The sequence below is a fragment of the Cavia porcellus genome, unplaced genomic scaffold (assembly GCF_034190915.1).
Source record: "Cavia porcellus strain 051 isolate PalLab524CR breed Dunkin Hartley unplaced genomic scaffold, mCavPor4.1 scaffold_5, whole genome shotgun sequence".
Classification (NCBI taxonomy): Eukaryota; Metazoa; Chordata; class Mammalia; order Rodentia; family Caviidae; genus Cavia; species Cavia porcellus.
In genome coordinates this window covers 2505971-2518431 of record NW_026947488.1, presented here as the reverse complement: position 1 = coordinate 2518431, position 12461 = coordinate 2505971, and the positions used below count along the sequence as shown (strand labels likewise).

The window sequence follows — 12461 nt, the reverse complement described above, 5'->3', positions numbered from 1 at the left end:
GAAGCAGGCAGGGATCCCCACTCTGCAGCATGATCTGCGCAAGACGAGCCTGGAACGCCTCCCCACATCAAAGCCAGAGAGCACAGAGACAGCAGGTGTACGGAGGACGTTCAGGGCACCTAAAAGGTGCCCTGCGGAAAATCACAACAGACCAAAGCACCCCTGGCCGGCCCAGTCCCATGGTGCTCATGGCTGCCAACCCCCTAAAGCTGAAAACAAAAGGACTCAGGAAGACGCCAGACCAGGCCGGCTCCCACTAGAGCAGCCCCCGCAGCCATTCGTGACGCGTTTGCCTCTCCTAGGGTGCCAGAGCCTGACCCGGCCCCAGCACCTCGCCACCACTTCAGAGGCGCAGAGGAGAGCACTGCCAGCTCCCCCAAGAGCTGGGCTCCTGTGCCGTGGCCAGCCACCTCCCACTGGGCCTGGAGCCTGGCTATAGCTCAAAGGCGCCTGCAAAATCGCCTCCCCTGAAACCGGGACCATGGACAAGAAGCAGAATGAAATAGAAGTGCACAAGTTGAGTCGGAACAAGTGGCTGCCAGGAGGCCCTTTGCTGAAGCCCTCAGCTGTGCGTCCACCTCAGGCAGGGAAGGCCATGCACAGGGCAGGCCACAGGCTCCCTGTCAGCCCCTGGTTTCCTGAGAACAGTGATTAGGCAGCCACGTGGCCAAAGTCTGCAATGTTGTATCATCATTCTAGGTAGAGGCAAGAAAGACAATCTGGGAAGTCCTAGTCATGGAGAGGATGGGGCTTTGGACAGCCCCTGCCTGCACCAATACTGTGCCTCCCTGGGGAAGGACCCCCTTGTGACCCTGCAGAGGTTCAGTCTCCCCTTCAGGCTGAACCAAGAGAGCACAGGGTGGGGAGCCTGGGAAAGGTGGGGTGTGGTGCAAAGGTGCTGAGCTTGGGCTTCTCATTAAGGATCATTTTGCACCCTGGACGCTGGCCATGTTGGAGACATAGTGTGTCTGTGACAGTGGCCATGGGGTGCCACTGACATCTGGTGGACAGAGTCCACAGAAGCTGCTAAACCCTCAGCAGTGCTCAGGAGACCTCAGAGAAGGACCTGGTGAACAAGGTCAGCAGCACTGAGGCTGAGAAGCTCTGACCTGGGCAGCATTTGCAAGGTGCTCGGGACTACTGCAGGGTGGAGGCATGGTGACTTCTGCTTGTCTGGAGTTGGAGTCTCACACCTCAGGCCTGGGAAGAAAAGTTCAAAAATGCTGGAGTTGATGGAGCTGAGATGCAGGCATTCCTCAAAGGAATTGGGAGCATGTCATCACGTGGGAGGTGTTCCTTGAGCACCTACTGTGTGCTGGGTGGAGCTGCGTGCAGCTGCAGCCTCATGGGCAGGACCTGGGATGCCCAGGATAGAGACCTGCGCCACTCCAAGTCTGAGCAGAGGCAGGGGCAGGAGTGGCCTAGGCTGCAACCAGCACTCAGCGCCGGTGGTTGGAGGGTGTGAGGACCCAGGCCCCACCCCAGCCTTTCTCATAGAAGCCTCTGGATTTATCTGAGGATCGGGAGTCTGCTGAGGAATGTCTCTGTGGACCGAGCTTTTTCCCTTATTATTGTGATAAAATACACATGATCTGAAACTCATCTTCAGGGGTGTTGGATGCATTGACGGCGTGCTGAAGCCATTGGCTCTGTCTGGTTCCGAACATTTTCACAGCCCCCAGAGGAAGCCCTGGACCCTTTAAGCAATCAACCCCTTCTCCGCCTCCCTGGCCCCAGAAGCCCTTAATCTGCTTTCCGTCTCTGTCGGTTTACTTCTTCTGGGTGCTTTGCGTGAATGCAGGCGTAGGCTCTGTGGCCTTCTGAGCCTGGCTTCTTCCCCTTAGCATGTTTTTGAGTCCATCCGTGCAGTAATACCAGTGCTCCATCCTTTTTATGGCCAAGTAATATGCCGTGGTGGGGTGGACCTGGTGTTGTTTATTCAGCTAGCTGGCGAACGCCTGGGTGGCCTCTACTTTTAGGCTAACATAAGAAGCATTGTCGTGAACATCTGTGCACAACGTGGGGGGGGGGGTATATGTTGCCTGCTCTTTGGGGCACACGCTAGTGGGGAATCGCCAAGCATACAGTGACCATACACTCACCCCCCTGAGGAAATCCAGGAGGGTGCCCCCTGTGGAGCACTTAGGCGTGCCTGAGCTACTTTAGGCCCAGGAGCCCGGGGCAGCTCCCTCAACACTGGGGCCCCTTGGCCAGGAAACTGGGGTGGGGGGCACGATGGGGTGCTCTGCTGTGACAGCTACACACTGAGAAGGTTTGGGCTGAGGCTCCGCCCCTCAGGGGCTGCCTCCCTGTCCTCTGGGGCTAAGGGACAAAGCTCATTTCTGTGGCCTTTTCCTGGGCCCTCTGTCCTGCCCAGTCATGCAGCAGACAGTGTGTGTGTGGGCCGCACACAGCCAGCTCCCCCAGGCCCAAGCCCACACCCCAGCCCAAGAGCATGGCCTTCGAGCCCCACATGCCACCTGCTCCCTCCTGTCTCCCCACTAGGCAGCAGCTTCCAGGGCAGGCACGAGGTCTCTCACCTGCCAGGCAGCTCTGTGCAGAGGCTCACACCCTGCGTGGGTGAAACCCACACCCACCACCCCCGTGCTGTAGGCCGAAGGTCAGAGAGAACACTCAAAATGAGCACAGAACCGAGGGCAGAGCCCATGGCACCCGGGCGGATTTCAAGACTTGGTCACGCGAGTTGTGTCCTCTTTGGTGGGCCGGGGAGGGAGGGGGAGGCTCTGCAGCATCAAGGCGACCCCAGGGAGCCAGGCTGAGCCAGGGGTTCTGGATCTGGATGCCACCTCAGGCCCAGTGGCCTCTCTGGACCGCCGTGTCCTCCTCCGAGGTGGCTGTGGGAGCTGGGAGATGGTGCTTGCTGTGCTCGGAGCTCCCAGGAAGCAGCTGCAGGGCAGCGAGGGAGAGCCTGACGGAAACAGTGGCTCTGCTGGGGACAGGTGCTGGGAAAGCCGGAATGGCAGGGTCTGCAGGAGCCTGGAGGGCCCCTGCCCCGTTTGGAGCCTGGTGTTGGTTGAATGACTCTTGAGTCTTGGTTCCAAAAGAGGCAGCCAGGCAGTGCTCCAGGGTTTCCCTCCAGGCAGTGGGTAGGACAGATGCCACACAAGACACACATGACCCAGGGTGCAGCAAGGTGTCAGGGAGGGCCGGGGAACACGTTCCTGAAGGCAGAGGCTGAGAGCTGGGAGGAGCCCCGGGGAAGGGCCGGGGTCTCACCGCCTAAAGCCCATGCTGTGCCCAGCTCTCTGCATGCATCGCCCACATCCATCCTGTCGCCTGCTGCTCTGCCCGCAGCCTTCCTGAGCAGCCTGTCGCCCGGCCTCTCCCCATGCACTGCAGTAGCCCCAGGACCGTTGTGAGGCCCCGAAGTGTGGACAAACACTGAAGGAAACTTCAATTTAAAAGATAAATTATGGCAATGGGATCCTTGTGGTGGTGGGCTACACAGACCTGGCCTAGGGGTTCAGTTGAATTCCACTTAAGAAGCAGCTGTGTCTTCAAAAATGTGGGCTGTTCCCACCCAGGAGGCAGTGAAATTTGAGGGAGACACCCAAATCTCAGTCCTCCCGCCTCTGTTCACCCTGCAAGGGACCAGGCTGCACTGCCTTTCCTTGAAGGTCACCTCCCTGCACCTTAGGAGCCTCCAGCTCTGGGCCACGGGCAGAACATCCAGAAGCAGCCAGCAGGCTGGAGAGGCTCGGCTACCCGACCTCAGTATCAGCTTTCCGTTTACCCCTCCCCCTTTTTCATCATCCTTTACCAGAGTGACACGTGTGCCACTGTTCCCATTAATCTCTGATGCTCTGACACACCCAGCTTCGGGGCAGGGCACAGTGCAGCCCCATCTCAGGACCCGGCCATCCCAACTGGACCCTCTTGGGCAGGAGTCCACATAGCTCTGCGGTTCCCACCTGTCACAGGAGAAGGTGCCACTCGCCCGCAGTGCCCGCTCCCAGTCTTCTAGCCCACTGGCCTTTGCCATCACCCCCAGGGAGACTGGGACACTGACAGTTTCCTGATGGCATTGAGCCGGGTGGAGGTGCTTGGAGCCTCCGGCCTGGGCAGGAACCGTAGAGCTCGCCTGCACCCTTCCCCCTCCACCTTCCCTGCTGGGGCCTCTGAGCCACGCCGTGCTACAGGTAGACCAGAGAGGGGTTTCTGCTGCACCCCACACCTGTCTGGTCCAGTCTCCACCCATAGCCACTGGCGCAGGGACTGGAGGAACCTGGCACACTAGAGGATGCCGCTAGGAGAGGTCACTTCCCACTGAGGCAGGGGAGTGGGGGTCAGGAACCCTGGGCAGCACCCCGAATTCTGTTCCCAGCTCAAATCCTTGTGTGCTGGGTGATCTTAGGCAAGAGAGTCAACTTCTTCATGCCTCAGTTTCCCGTCAGGTCACCCCCGGGCTCTGGCTCCTATCAGGGATGTGGAACCAGCAGACAGGGCCCAGCCACGTTCCACCCTGCCTCCGTCTTCACCCAGGAGCCCAGCTCGGCTCACAGGCCTGCCCTCGGGCTGGGGGAGCGCTGGGCACCTCAACTGTCCCCCCAAAACCACTCCCGAGGCCAAGCAGCTGCCCAGGTGTCCCCACCGCCAGTGATAAAGTCCGCTGTGATCCCACACCAAAAATTAAGCGCAGCCTCGACTTGTTAATGTGGTACAACCTGAAGGGCATTCTGAGCAGAAACTAATTCACTGTTCCCCAGCAGGCAGATTCTGTGAGACCACAGTCATGGCTTTCATTAGTATTCATGTGACTTTGAGGGTTTTCATGATTTATAAAATTCAAAGTAATTGTGAACAGTAATGTATGATAGTGTCAGTGTTACACAACAAATGGCTTTGCAGATCACATTCTGGGTTTTTCCTGCTCGTTACAAGAACCTAATTGAAAATAATTGAGGGATAAATTTCATCACGCGTGGAAAATATTTCATAAAGTGACAAATACAAACATCTTCAAGCCCCTTCAAGTAATGTTTGAGCATCAAGGGAAGAGTTGGGGGAAATGAATAAGACGACTTGCATGGCCCCAAGTTTGTCCCAATAATTTTGAGAGCGGTTTTAACATCACTGAACCTTTGTGCTTCTCCAGCACCGCGCATGGCAAAGAGCTTTTAAGTTAAGTTTTGCAGAAAACTCCCAGTGTCATGCCCCAGACAGGGGACATCATAATCACTCCCCGTAGCAGTGGACATGATGCTCCACCCAGAAACAGAGGCCCAGTCATCGTGACTACGGTGGGGGCTCCCAAGCGCCTGCATATCCCCTGAGTCGTATTTACAGAGCTGGCTGTGGTGAGACCCCAAAGGCCAAGTCTCTGGTGGAGAGCTGGGTGACCCTGGGGAGACCCTGAACTGGACTCAGAACTCAGTCCAAACAATAGACCAGGCCTTCTGCCTCCTTTCTGCCTTCGAGGCTCCCGGGGAGGGGACTATGAGGTCTCAAGGGGCTCCAGAACCAGAACGAGGGAACAGCTGTGTCCCTGACTCCTCGTTCCTTGGGACACCTTCGACCACCGTCTCTTGTCTCTGTGTCTCTCTCTGCACAGATGCTGGACAGAGCAGCTGGGTGGGCTGGCACTGAGGGTTCCTGCCTTAATGGTCCCGAAGGAACTCTGGGGAGGGACATGGGCAGGGTCCTCAGCCGTCTCTTCTTCAGTGTGGACCCCTCTGTGGTATCAGAGTGAATGACCCAGCTCCTGAGACCGGGTAAAGACACAGGGTTTCCACGAGAGGGCATGGGACGGATACAGAAGGTCAGGGTGAGGATGGGCTGTGCTCTGGGCACCCAGTGTGGTCTCCACCTCCTTCCTCCAGCTCTGCTGTCTGCTGGGGACAAGGTGTGCCTGTGCCTTGTCTCTCCTCTCCCTTCCCATGGTCTTGGTCCATTTCTTTCGTCCCTCATGGGCTGACCACGCAGAGCCACCTGCTGCCCTCCTCAGCACACCGAGGCTTGGGGAGCAGACCCTTCTCTCTCCATCTCCCCGAGGCTCCACCTGCTCTTCTCCTCCCCGCAGGCTCAGAGTGGCCAGTGTGCCTCCAGAAAGCTCTCCTCAGGGCTCATGGCAATGGTGGTGACTCAAGCTGTGTCCTCACCCAGTTATTATTAGGCACCTACTGTGGTACCCAGTACCAGGCCTGGACAGGCCACCCTTGGAGATGACCGTCCTGCTGTGACCCGAAGGGCCCAGAGAGGTGTGTGGAACATCGTTGCTGCTCAGAAGTAATGGGAAGGCAGGAGGAAGGGTGATAAGGAGGTTAGGGTTAGGGTAGAGAGGAAACTCAGAAACCTGACTGAGCCCTGGTTTCCTGTCGCCTGAGAAGAAAACAATTCAAGCACCAAGAGCGGCCCTCAGAGCAAGGAGAGTGCCTGGAAGCTCCCAGTGTATCTGGCTGAAATCATACTGTTACCTCCGGCTCCAGTGACCGCCAGATTTTAAAGCAAATTGCTTCTCTAGGCCGGCTGTGATCATGGCCGAGTGTAAATCAGCTGCCTGCAGCCTGGCACAGGGTCCAGGTGGGACTCTGCAAGGTGTCACGACTCAGGGCTTTCCAGGGATGGAGGAATGGGAGCTGCTAGAGTCAAAGCAAACCTCTCAACAGGTAGAGGAAACGAGTGTGTGCAACCTGTTTCTGTGTGACTGTCCTGGCTTGATATGGAACGAGGAGAAAGCACTGCACTGGAGAATTACAACCTGGAGAGAGAGAGAGAGAGAGAGAGAGAGAGAGAGAGAGAGAGAGAGAAAGGGAGAAAGGAAGGAAGGAAGGGAGGGAGATGAAGCAGGCAGGCAGGCAAGCAAAGCAAAAGAATTACATCCTGGTGGAAGAACTTGATCCTGAGGATTTGAAAAGCGTCTTCTCAAATGCCAGGACAGCACCCAAGGGAAGCTTATTAATGGCAAAGCCTGCAGCCCAGGGCCCTTGCCTGCTCCTGGTGCGTGAGGAGGGAGGTAGTGGGCATGTGCCTGGGTTCGTGCATATCTTTGTGTGTACCTATAGAGTGTGTGTGTCTCTGTATTGTGCATGTGCATATATGTATGCATATCTGTGAACACTTGCATGTGGTATTTGGTATGTGTGTGGGTGGGTGCAGGAACTGTAAAAAGCAGTGGATGGGGCCAGGTTTGGACCTGGCTGCCTGGAAGATGGTCCTTGCCCTGCACCACCACCACCCCAGGGACTCTCACAGACCCCATGGTGTCCGTGTCCCCACCTGGACATAGTTACATGAGACAGCAGGTGATGGATGAGGCCGCCAAGTCCTCTGCTGCCCCTCCAGCCCCATGCTGGGTGTGTACACAGGGCACTGACCGAGGGAGGCATTTTGGCCGAGGACATGGGACATGGGGCAGAGGGTCCTTTCTGAGTGGGGTCTCTCCCTCCCCTGAAGCCAGGCTTCTCTTCTGGACCCCAGCTGTGATCCCCACCCCACAGCCTCGGGCCTCGAATGCTTCGTGAATGGCACACAGGAGGCGACTCTCCTCCAGCTTCAAGTTCATTTGAAATTGGGCGAACGCCCCTCCTTGGAGGGGCCTCGCCCGGATCCTGCTCGCCCGCAGCCCTTCCTTCCCCAGGACTGAGCGGCCTTGCAGCAGGAGTCCCCGGGCGCCCACAATCGCCAGCCACCATAAGTTATTTTAATGTAGACATCACTTTAAACTAACCTTTTACCATCTGTTCTGTCCTTTAATAACAAATGCAAAAGAGCATAATTCTCCGTGGCATCATAAAGGGAGAAGTGTGACGGAAAGGACAGGCTGTGTGTTTTATTCACGGTCCTGTCGGACGCTTCTGCGATGTTTTCCTCATTTTCCAGGCACAAATCAAGGGGAAAACTGCTCTCCCCTGATCTGGCGGGTTCCTTCGCACAGTATTTCTTCTTAACGCGGTAAGCCGTGGGAGAGCCCAGGGCAGTTTGAAGGCCCTGCCAGGAGCCCAGACTCAGCCGCCCACCGCCACCGTGGTTCAGAAGGAGCCATCGAACGGCCCTGAAGAATTTAGCAAATGTGGCCCGGTGGTCAAAATGTAATGAGATTTCTCTGCAAAAAAAGTTATCTGTAAATATGCGGCGGGTGCTTTTCAGGAGCTCTATAATTAAATTTCCCTGTGAAAGTTGGGCAGCTTGGCCTGAAGGATGTAGCGATGCCAACACGGCCAGCGACACCATGCTGCCGGCTGCTGGCCACACCCTGGGCCTGTCGGCCCTGTGGCCCACTGCAGCGTGGCCCTACTGTGCTTCCCAGCGCCCTGTCCTGCCGCAAGTCACAGCAGGTGACCTGCACACCAGCCCTCTTCACGTTTGCTGCCAACTTCCCCTCTCCTCCCCCTGTGCTCCCTGAGTCTCCTTCCAGCACCAAGGGACAAGCCCAGCATGGAGGACAGCAGGAGGGACAGTGTTCGCTAACCTAGACACTGCCCTGCAGTCCTTGTCATCAAGTCTTGCTGAAACTCCCTGGGGACAGAGAAGAGCAGAGTCTCACCCACCAAAAGGGCACCAGGGAGAAGGTCCTGCCTCAGCCAGGGTGGCTCTGAGCTCAACGGCCTCCCTTGGTGCAGGGGGATATTTGGACTCCACTGGAGCCTTTCCCTGCAATGCCCAGGACAGCCACCCGCCAAGTCCAGTGACCACTGCCCCAAGGAAGAAGAGTGGCCTTGGAGATGGGCACAGCAAAGCTCGAATGTCCCCAGCACCCTAGGGCCCAGCCCACCCGCCCTTCTCCGGTCACTTATCCTGAACCCTGTCTGCTGCGCACTGCTCAGGGTGAGCGACAGAGCCTGCCCAGCTGTGGAGAGTAAGGAGCTCTGTTAGGGCCCTCAGAGACTGTGTGTGTGTGCTCACAATGTGTGCCCATGAGTGTGTGTGCGTGCACAGCCTGTGCAGATGCTCCACAGTCCTGCCTGCTTCCTCTCCTGGAACCTGGACAGCACGAGCAGCCCCAGGCCGCTGCTAACCCATCCAACAAGCCTCATCTGCTTCCCACTAGCAGGTCAAGGACTTCTGTTTCTGGTAGTGATGCCAGATGTGGTGCCCATCTTACGATGGCCAGGTGAGGACCACCTTGCTCACAACCTCAGTGTGAACAGATCTGGTGCATCCAGGCAAATGCTGCTATACACGGGATGCTTCCTCCCTGGCCACATCTCTAGGAACTGGGGGTGTTGGGGCATGGCTCATGGCTTGGAATATAAATGAACCTGGAAAGGATTCTCATCGTCAGTTTCTTCCGTGCTCCCACTGAGGCTCTTATACTCATTACCGCGCTACAAAAGTAAATCCCCCAGCCAGCAGCCCTTGAATTCTGACATCAGCCCTGGGCAAGAGAGACGGGGGCCTCGGTGGACCACTGTGCCACCCACTGCCCGCTCAGCGTGGCCAGGCCACCTCCTCACTCCTGAGTGTAGGCCAAGCAGGCTCTTTGTCTCTGACCCATGCTCCACGAGAGTTCCAGGTCATCCTAGCGGGCTGCAGCCCCAGCACCCTCAAGGGAACTTCCTGCAGAGTGGGGACCCTGTCCTCAGCCTCCCCTCTCCTCCCCCTTCCCCTCCTCACACCCTCGTCCCTTCGTCTGCTAAAGTTTGCAATTTCATATTTTCCCAAAACATAATCGATTTAACTGAGATTTTTTTCAACACAGTTGAAGCAGCCTAACATAAAAAATAGGATGTGAGAAAAGGGTTATTTTTTTCTCTCACGTTTACCCAAAGTACAGGTGTTTTCTTGAGGATGCGCCTCCCAGTATAGCTCTTGAGTCTCCCAGTGCCTGTGGTTCTGTTCTGATTCAGTCGCAGCCCTGTCCGTGCTCCTGATCGCCCGGTGCCTCCGTGGCCTTGGGCTTCCCTCCCCGGTGCTGAGCGCTTCCCTTCCGGCCTGCGTGCTTCCCTTTGAGCAGTGAACACCTCTGAGCCGGGGCATTTGCTGTGTAGCAGTCTCAGGCTTTGCTAAATAATAGCCCATTGTTGTGTCCCTGAACATAATAAGTATTTTTAAATAGCTCTAAAATCAGCTTTGATTCCTATTTGACCCAGTGGTTATTTCAGAACTTTTTTATTACTAAAGGTCCTTTTAAAAATTTTTATCATTAGACTTCAATTTTAATGTCCCATAAAAAGTCTTGGTCAGTTTTGCCTTGTGGAATTCTTTTAGAAATTTTCACAATGGATTAGTCAGATTTCCACTGCTGGGGCAAAGCCCCTGACCCTGCAGTTTCGAGGAGGAAAGGGCTTATCTGGGCTCATGGTTTAGGAAGTTCCAGTCCATGTCCACTGGCTCAAAGGAAGAACATGACGACAGAAGGCAGAGCTGGAGAAAGTCACTCAGGTTATGGCAGCCAGGAAGCAGAGAGATGTGGAAAGAGCCGGACACCCCCTCCCCACCCAGGTACCACAAAAGTGTGTTTACTGACCTCCTAGGTGTCCCCCAGGCAGTCAAGATAAACCATCACACCCAGCTTACTGTAAAATGTTGTCATGGCCCCATGAGCCTACGTCTTTTTTAAGAAGTCAGATTTTCTAAAAATGTTGTCGAAAGCCATGCAGATCTGTAGGCTCCCCCTTATCGGTTATTCCGTCCTGTTCTCCGTGGCCGCCTCCACCGTTTGAGGGAGCCCTCGCCCTGAGAGGAACAGGCTGTCCCTCAAGGGGACTGTGCTGAGGAACAGGCTGGTGACTGTGTGTCCATCAATGACCCTTTCTTGTCACAAGATGTTTTGCTGGAACTGTGAAAGACATGCATTGTATTTTCCATCCTTCTGTCACCTTTTGGTTTCCCAAAGATTTCTACTTGGTTGAAGATGTGGTCAGCCCTGAAATGACCCCAGCAGGTAAAACGCAGGCTCTGCGGGGGCTCCTTCCACTTCTCCCCAGCTCTGAGTCTCAGCTAACTTCCTGCGGATTTGAGGCGCGGGCGCCATTGTTAAATTGTTTTTTTAACTACACAGCTTCTCTTGGAGGATTTTTACTGTGTGTGTAGCTCTGTGGTCATGCTGACCATGATTTCCAGTAGTAAATTCCTGTTTCTAAGGACTGGGCCCAGGCACTCTCTGTCAGTGTCCTGAGGTCCTGCTGTGTTTCTCCTCCAAGGCCTCTGTCCCAGAGGTGAGGAGACAGTCGCATTCCCCATCTTCGTGCATCCAGAGATCTCTGTGCCTTCCTAATAGAGTGAACAGATGCCCGGTGACCATGACCCTCAGAACTCTGTAGGGGTCGCTATTTTCTCTCCTCTTTCTCTGCCTGAGTTGATGGCAGAGCCCTAGGTTGCACGGCCTCTGACACTCTGAAGCTTCGCTCCTCCCTTGTCAGCTGTGTTGTGGGTACCGCAGGCTCCCTGCTTAGATGCTGTGGTGCCTTTTGGTGACTTGGTGGCCACTGCACATCTTGTTGGTGGCACATGGTGAAGCCCTAACCTCTGATTGCCTTTCCAGTTCCTGGGGTGATGGATCAGTGGTGGTCGCCAGGCGCCTCCAAAGCAGCAGCAGTGAGACGCCCGAGGGCAGGGCTGGACGTGACTCCTCCCCCAGGCTGATTTTTCTCTCCCTCTTCCTTCCTCCTCTCAGATCCGGTCGGACAAAGACAACGACATCCCCATCCGATACAGCATCACGGGCGTGGGCGCCGACCAGCCGCCCATGGAGGTCTTCAGCATCGACTCCATGTCCGGCCGCATGTACGTCACGCGGCCCATGGACCGGGAGGAGCGAGCCTCTTACCATGTGAGTGTCCACATTGGGGGCCGTGGGAGCGGGCAGTGTGGACCTGGGTGAGGCCACGGGCCCTGAGCCACAGGGGAGGACCCAACACAGCCTGGCTCAGAACTGCCCGGCTGGCTGAAGTGCACTAGCCTGGGGTCCAGCTCCGTGGGCCCAACTGTGCTGCGATTCCTTCCCAGGAGGGGCGCTGGACAGGGAGGGCTTCATCCACAGGGTCTCCTGCGTCTTTGGTCCTGCCTTCCTGCTCAGCCCTGAGCTTGTTCCCATCCTCCCCAGCTCTGGGGTGCGCACTGGTCCCGCGCAGCCTGACGCCTCCCAGCCTCTCCCCGACTTAGGTCTCTCCTCACATCATGATGGTGCCCATCCAGCTCCTCCTAATTTGGAAACAAAGCTGGAATCGGCAGCCTCCGGCCCAGCTGCCACATTAACCTCTCTGACTTCAACTACTTCAGCTCCGGGCGCTGCTCATAGCCTGACCAGCTGTTTCTCATGTCTATCCATCATTTGTTTGGAATTTGCTGTCCATCCATCACCAGCAGAAGGCTCTGTGTTCACAGGGAGTGGTCAGGCTTGTCCAGCCCCAACGACAGAGCCTGATCCTGGAGATGCGCACAGTTTGGGAAGGGAGGAAGTCGAGGGGAGGAGCTCGATTCTGTCAGAGGCCTCCCCAGCTGAGCCCTGCAACCTCAGAAGCAGGATGCTTGGATGCGCGGACCCCGGGGAGCCCACCTCA

At 56.3% G+C, this 12461-nt stretch overlaps 1 protein-coding gene across 2 annotated transcripts in view; it reads left to right on the top strand.

The window, feature by feature from the left end:
- The window catches only part of Cdh4 (cadherin 4), a 467544-nt gene that overhangs the window by 395988 nt on the left and 59095 nt on the right, over positions 1-12461 (top strand). For both annotated transcript variants that reach the window (XM_063248080.1, XM_063248079.1), the window contains exon 5: positions 11576-11731. In XM_063248080.1, coding sequence (XP_063104150.1) covers positions 11576-11731 — 156 coding nt within the window. The remainder of the gene's footprint in view (positions 1-11575; positions 11732-12461) is intronic.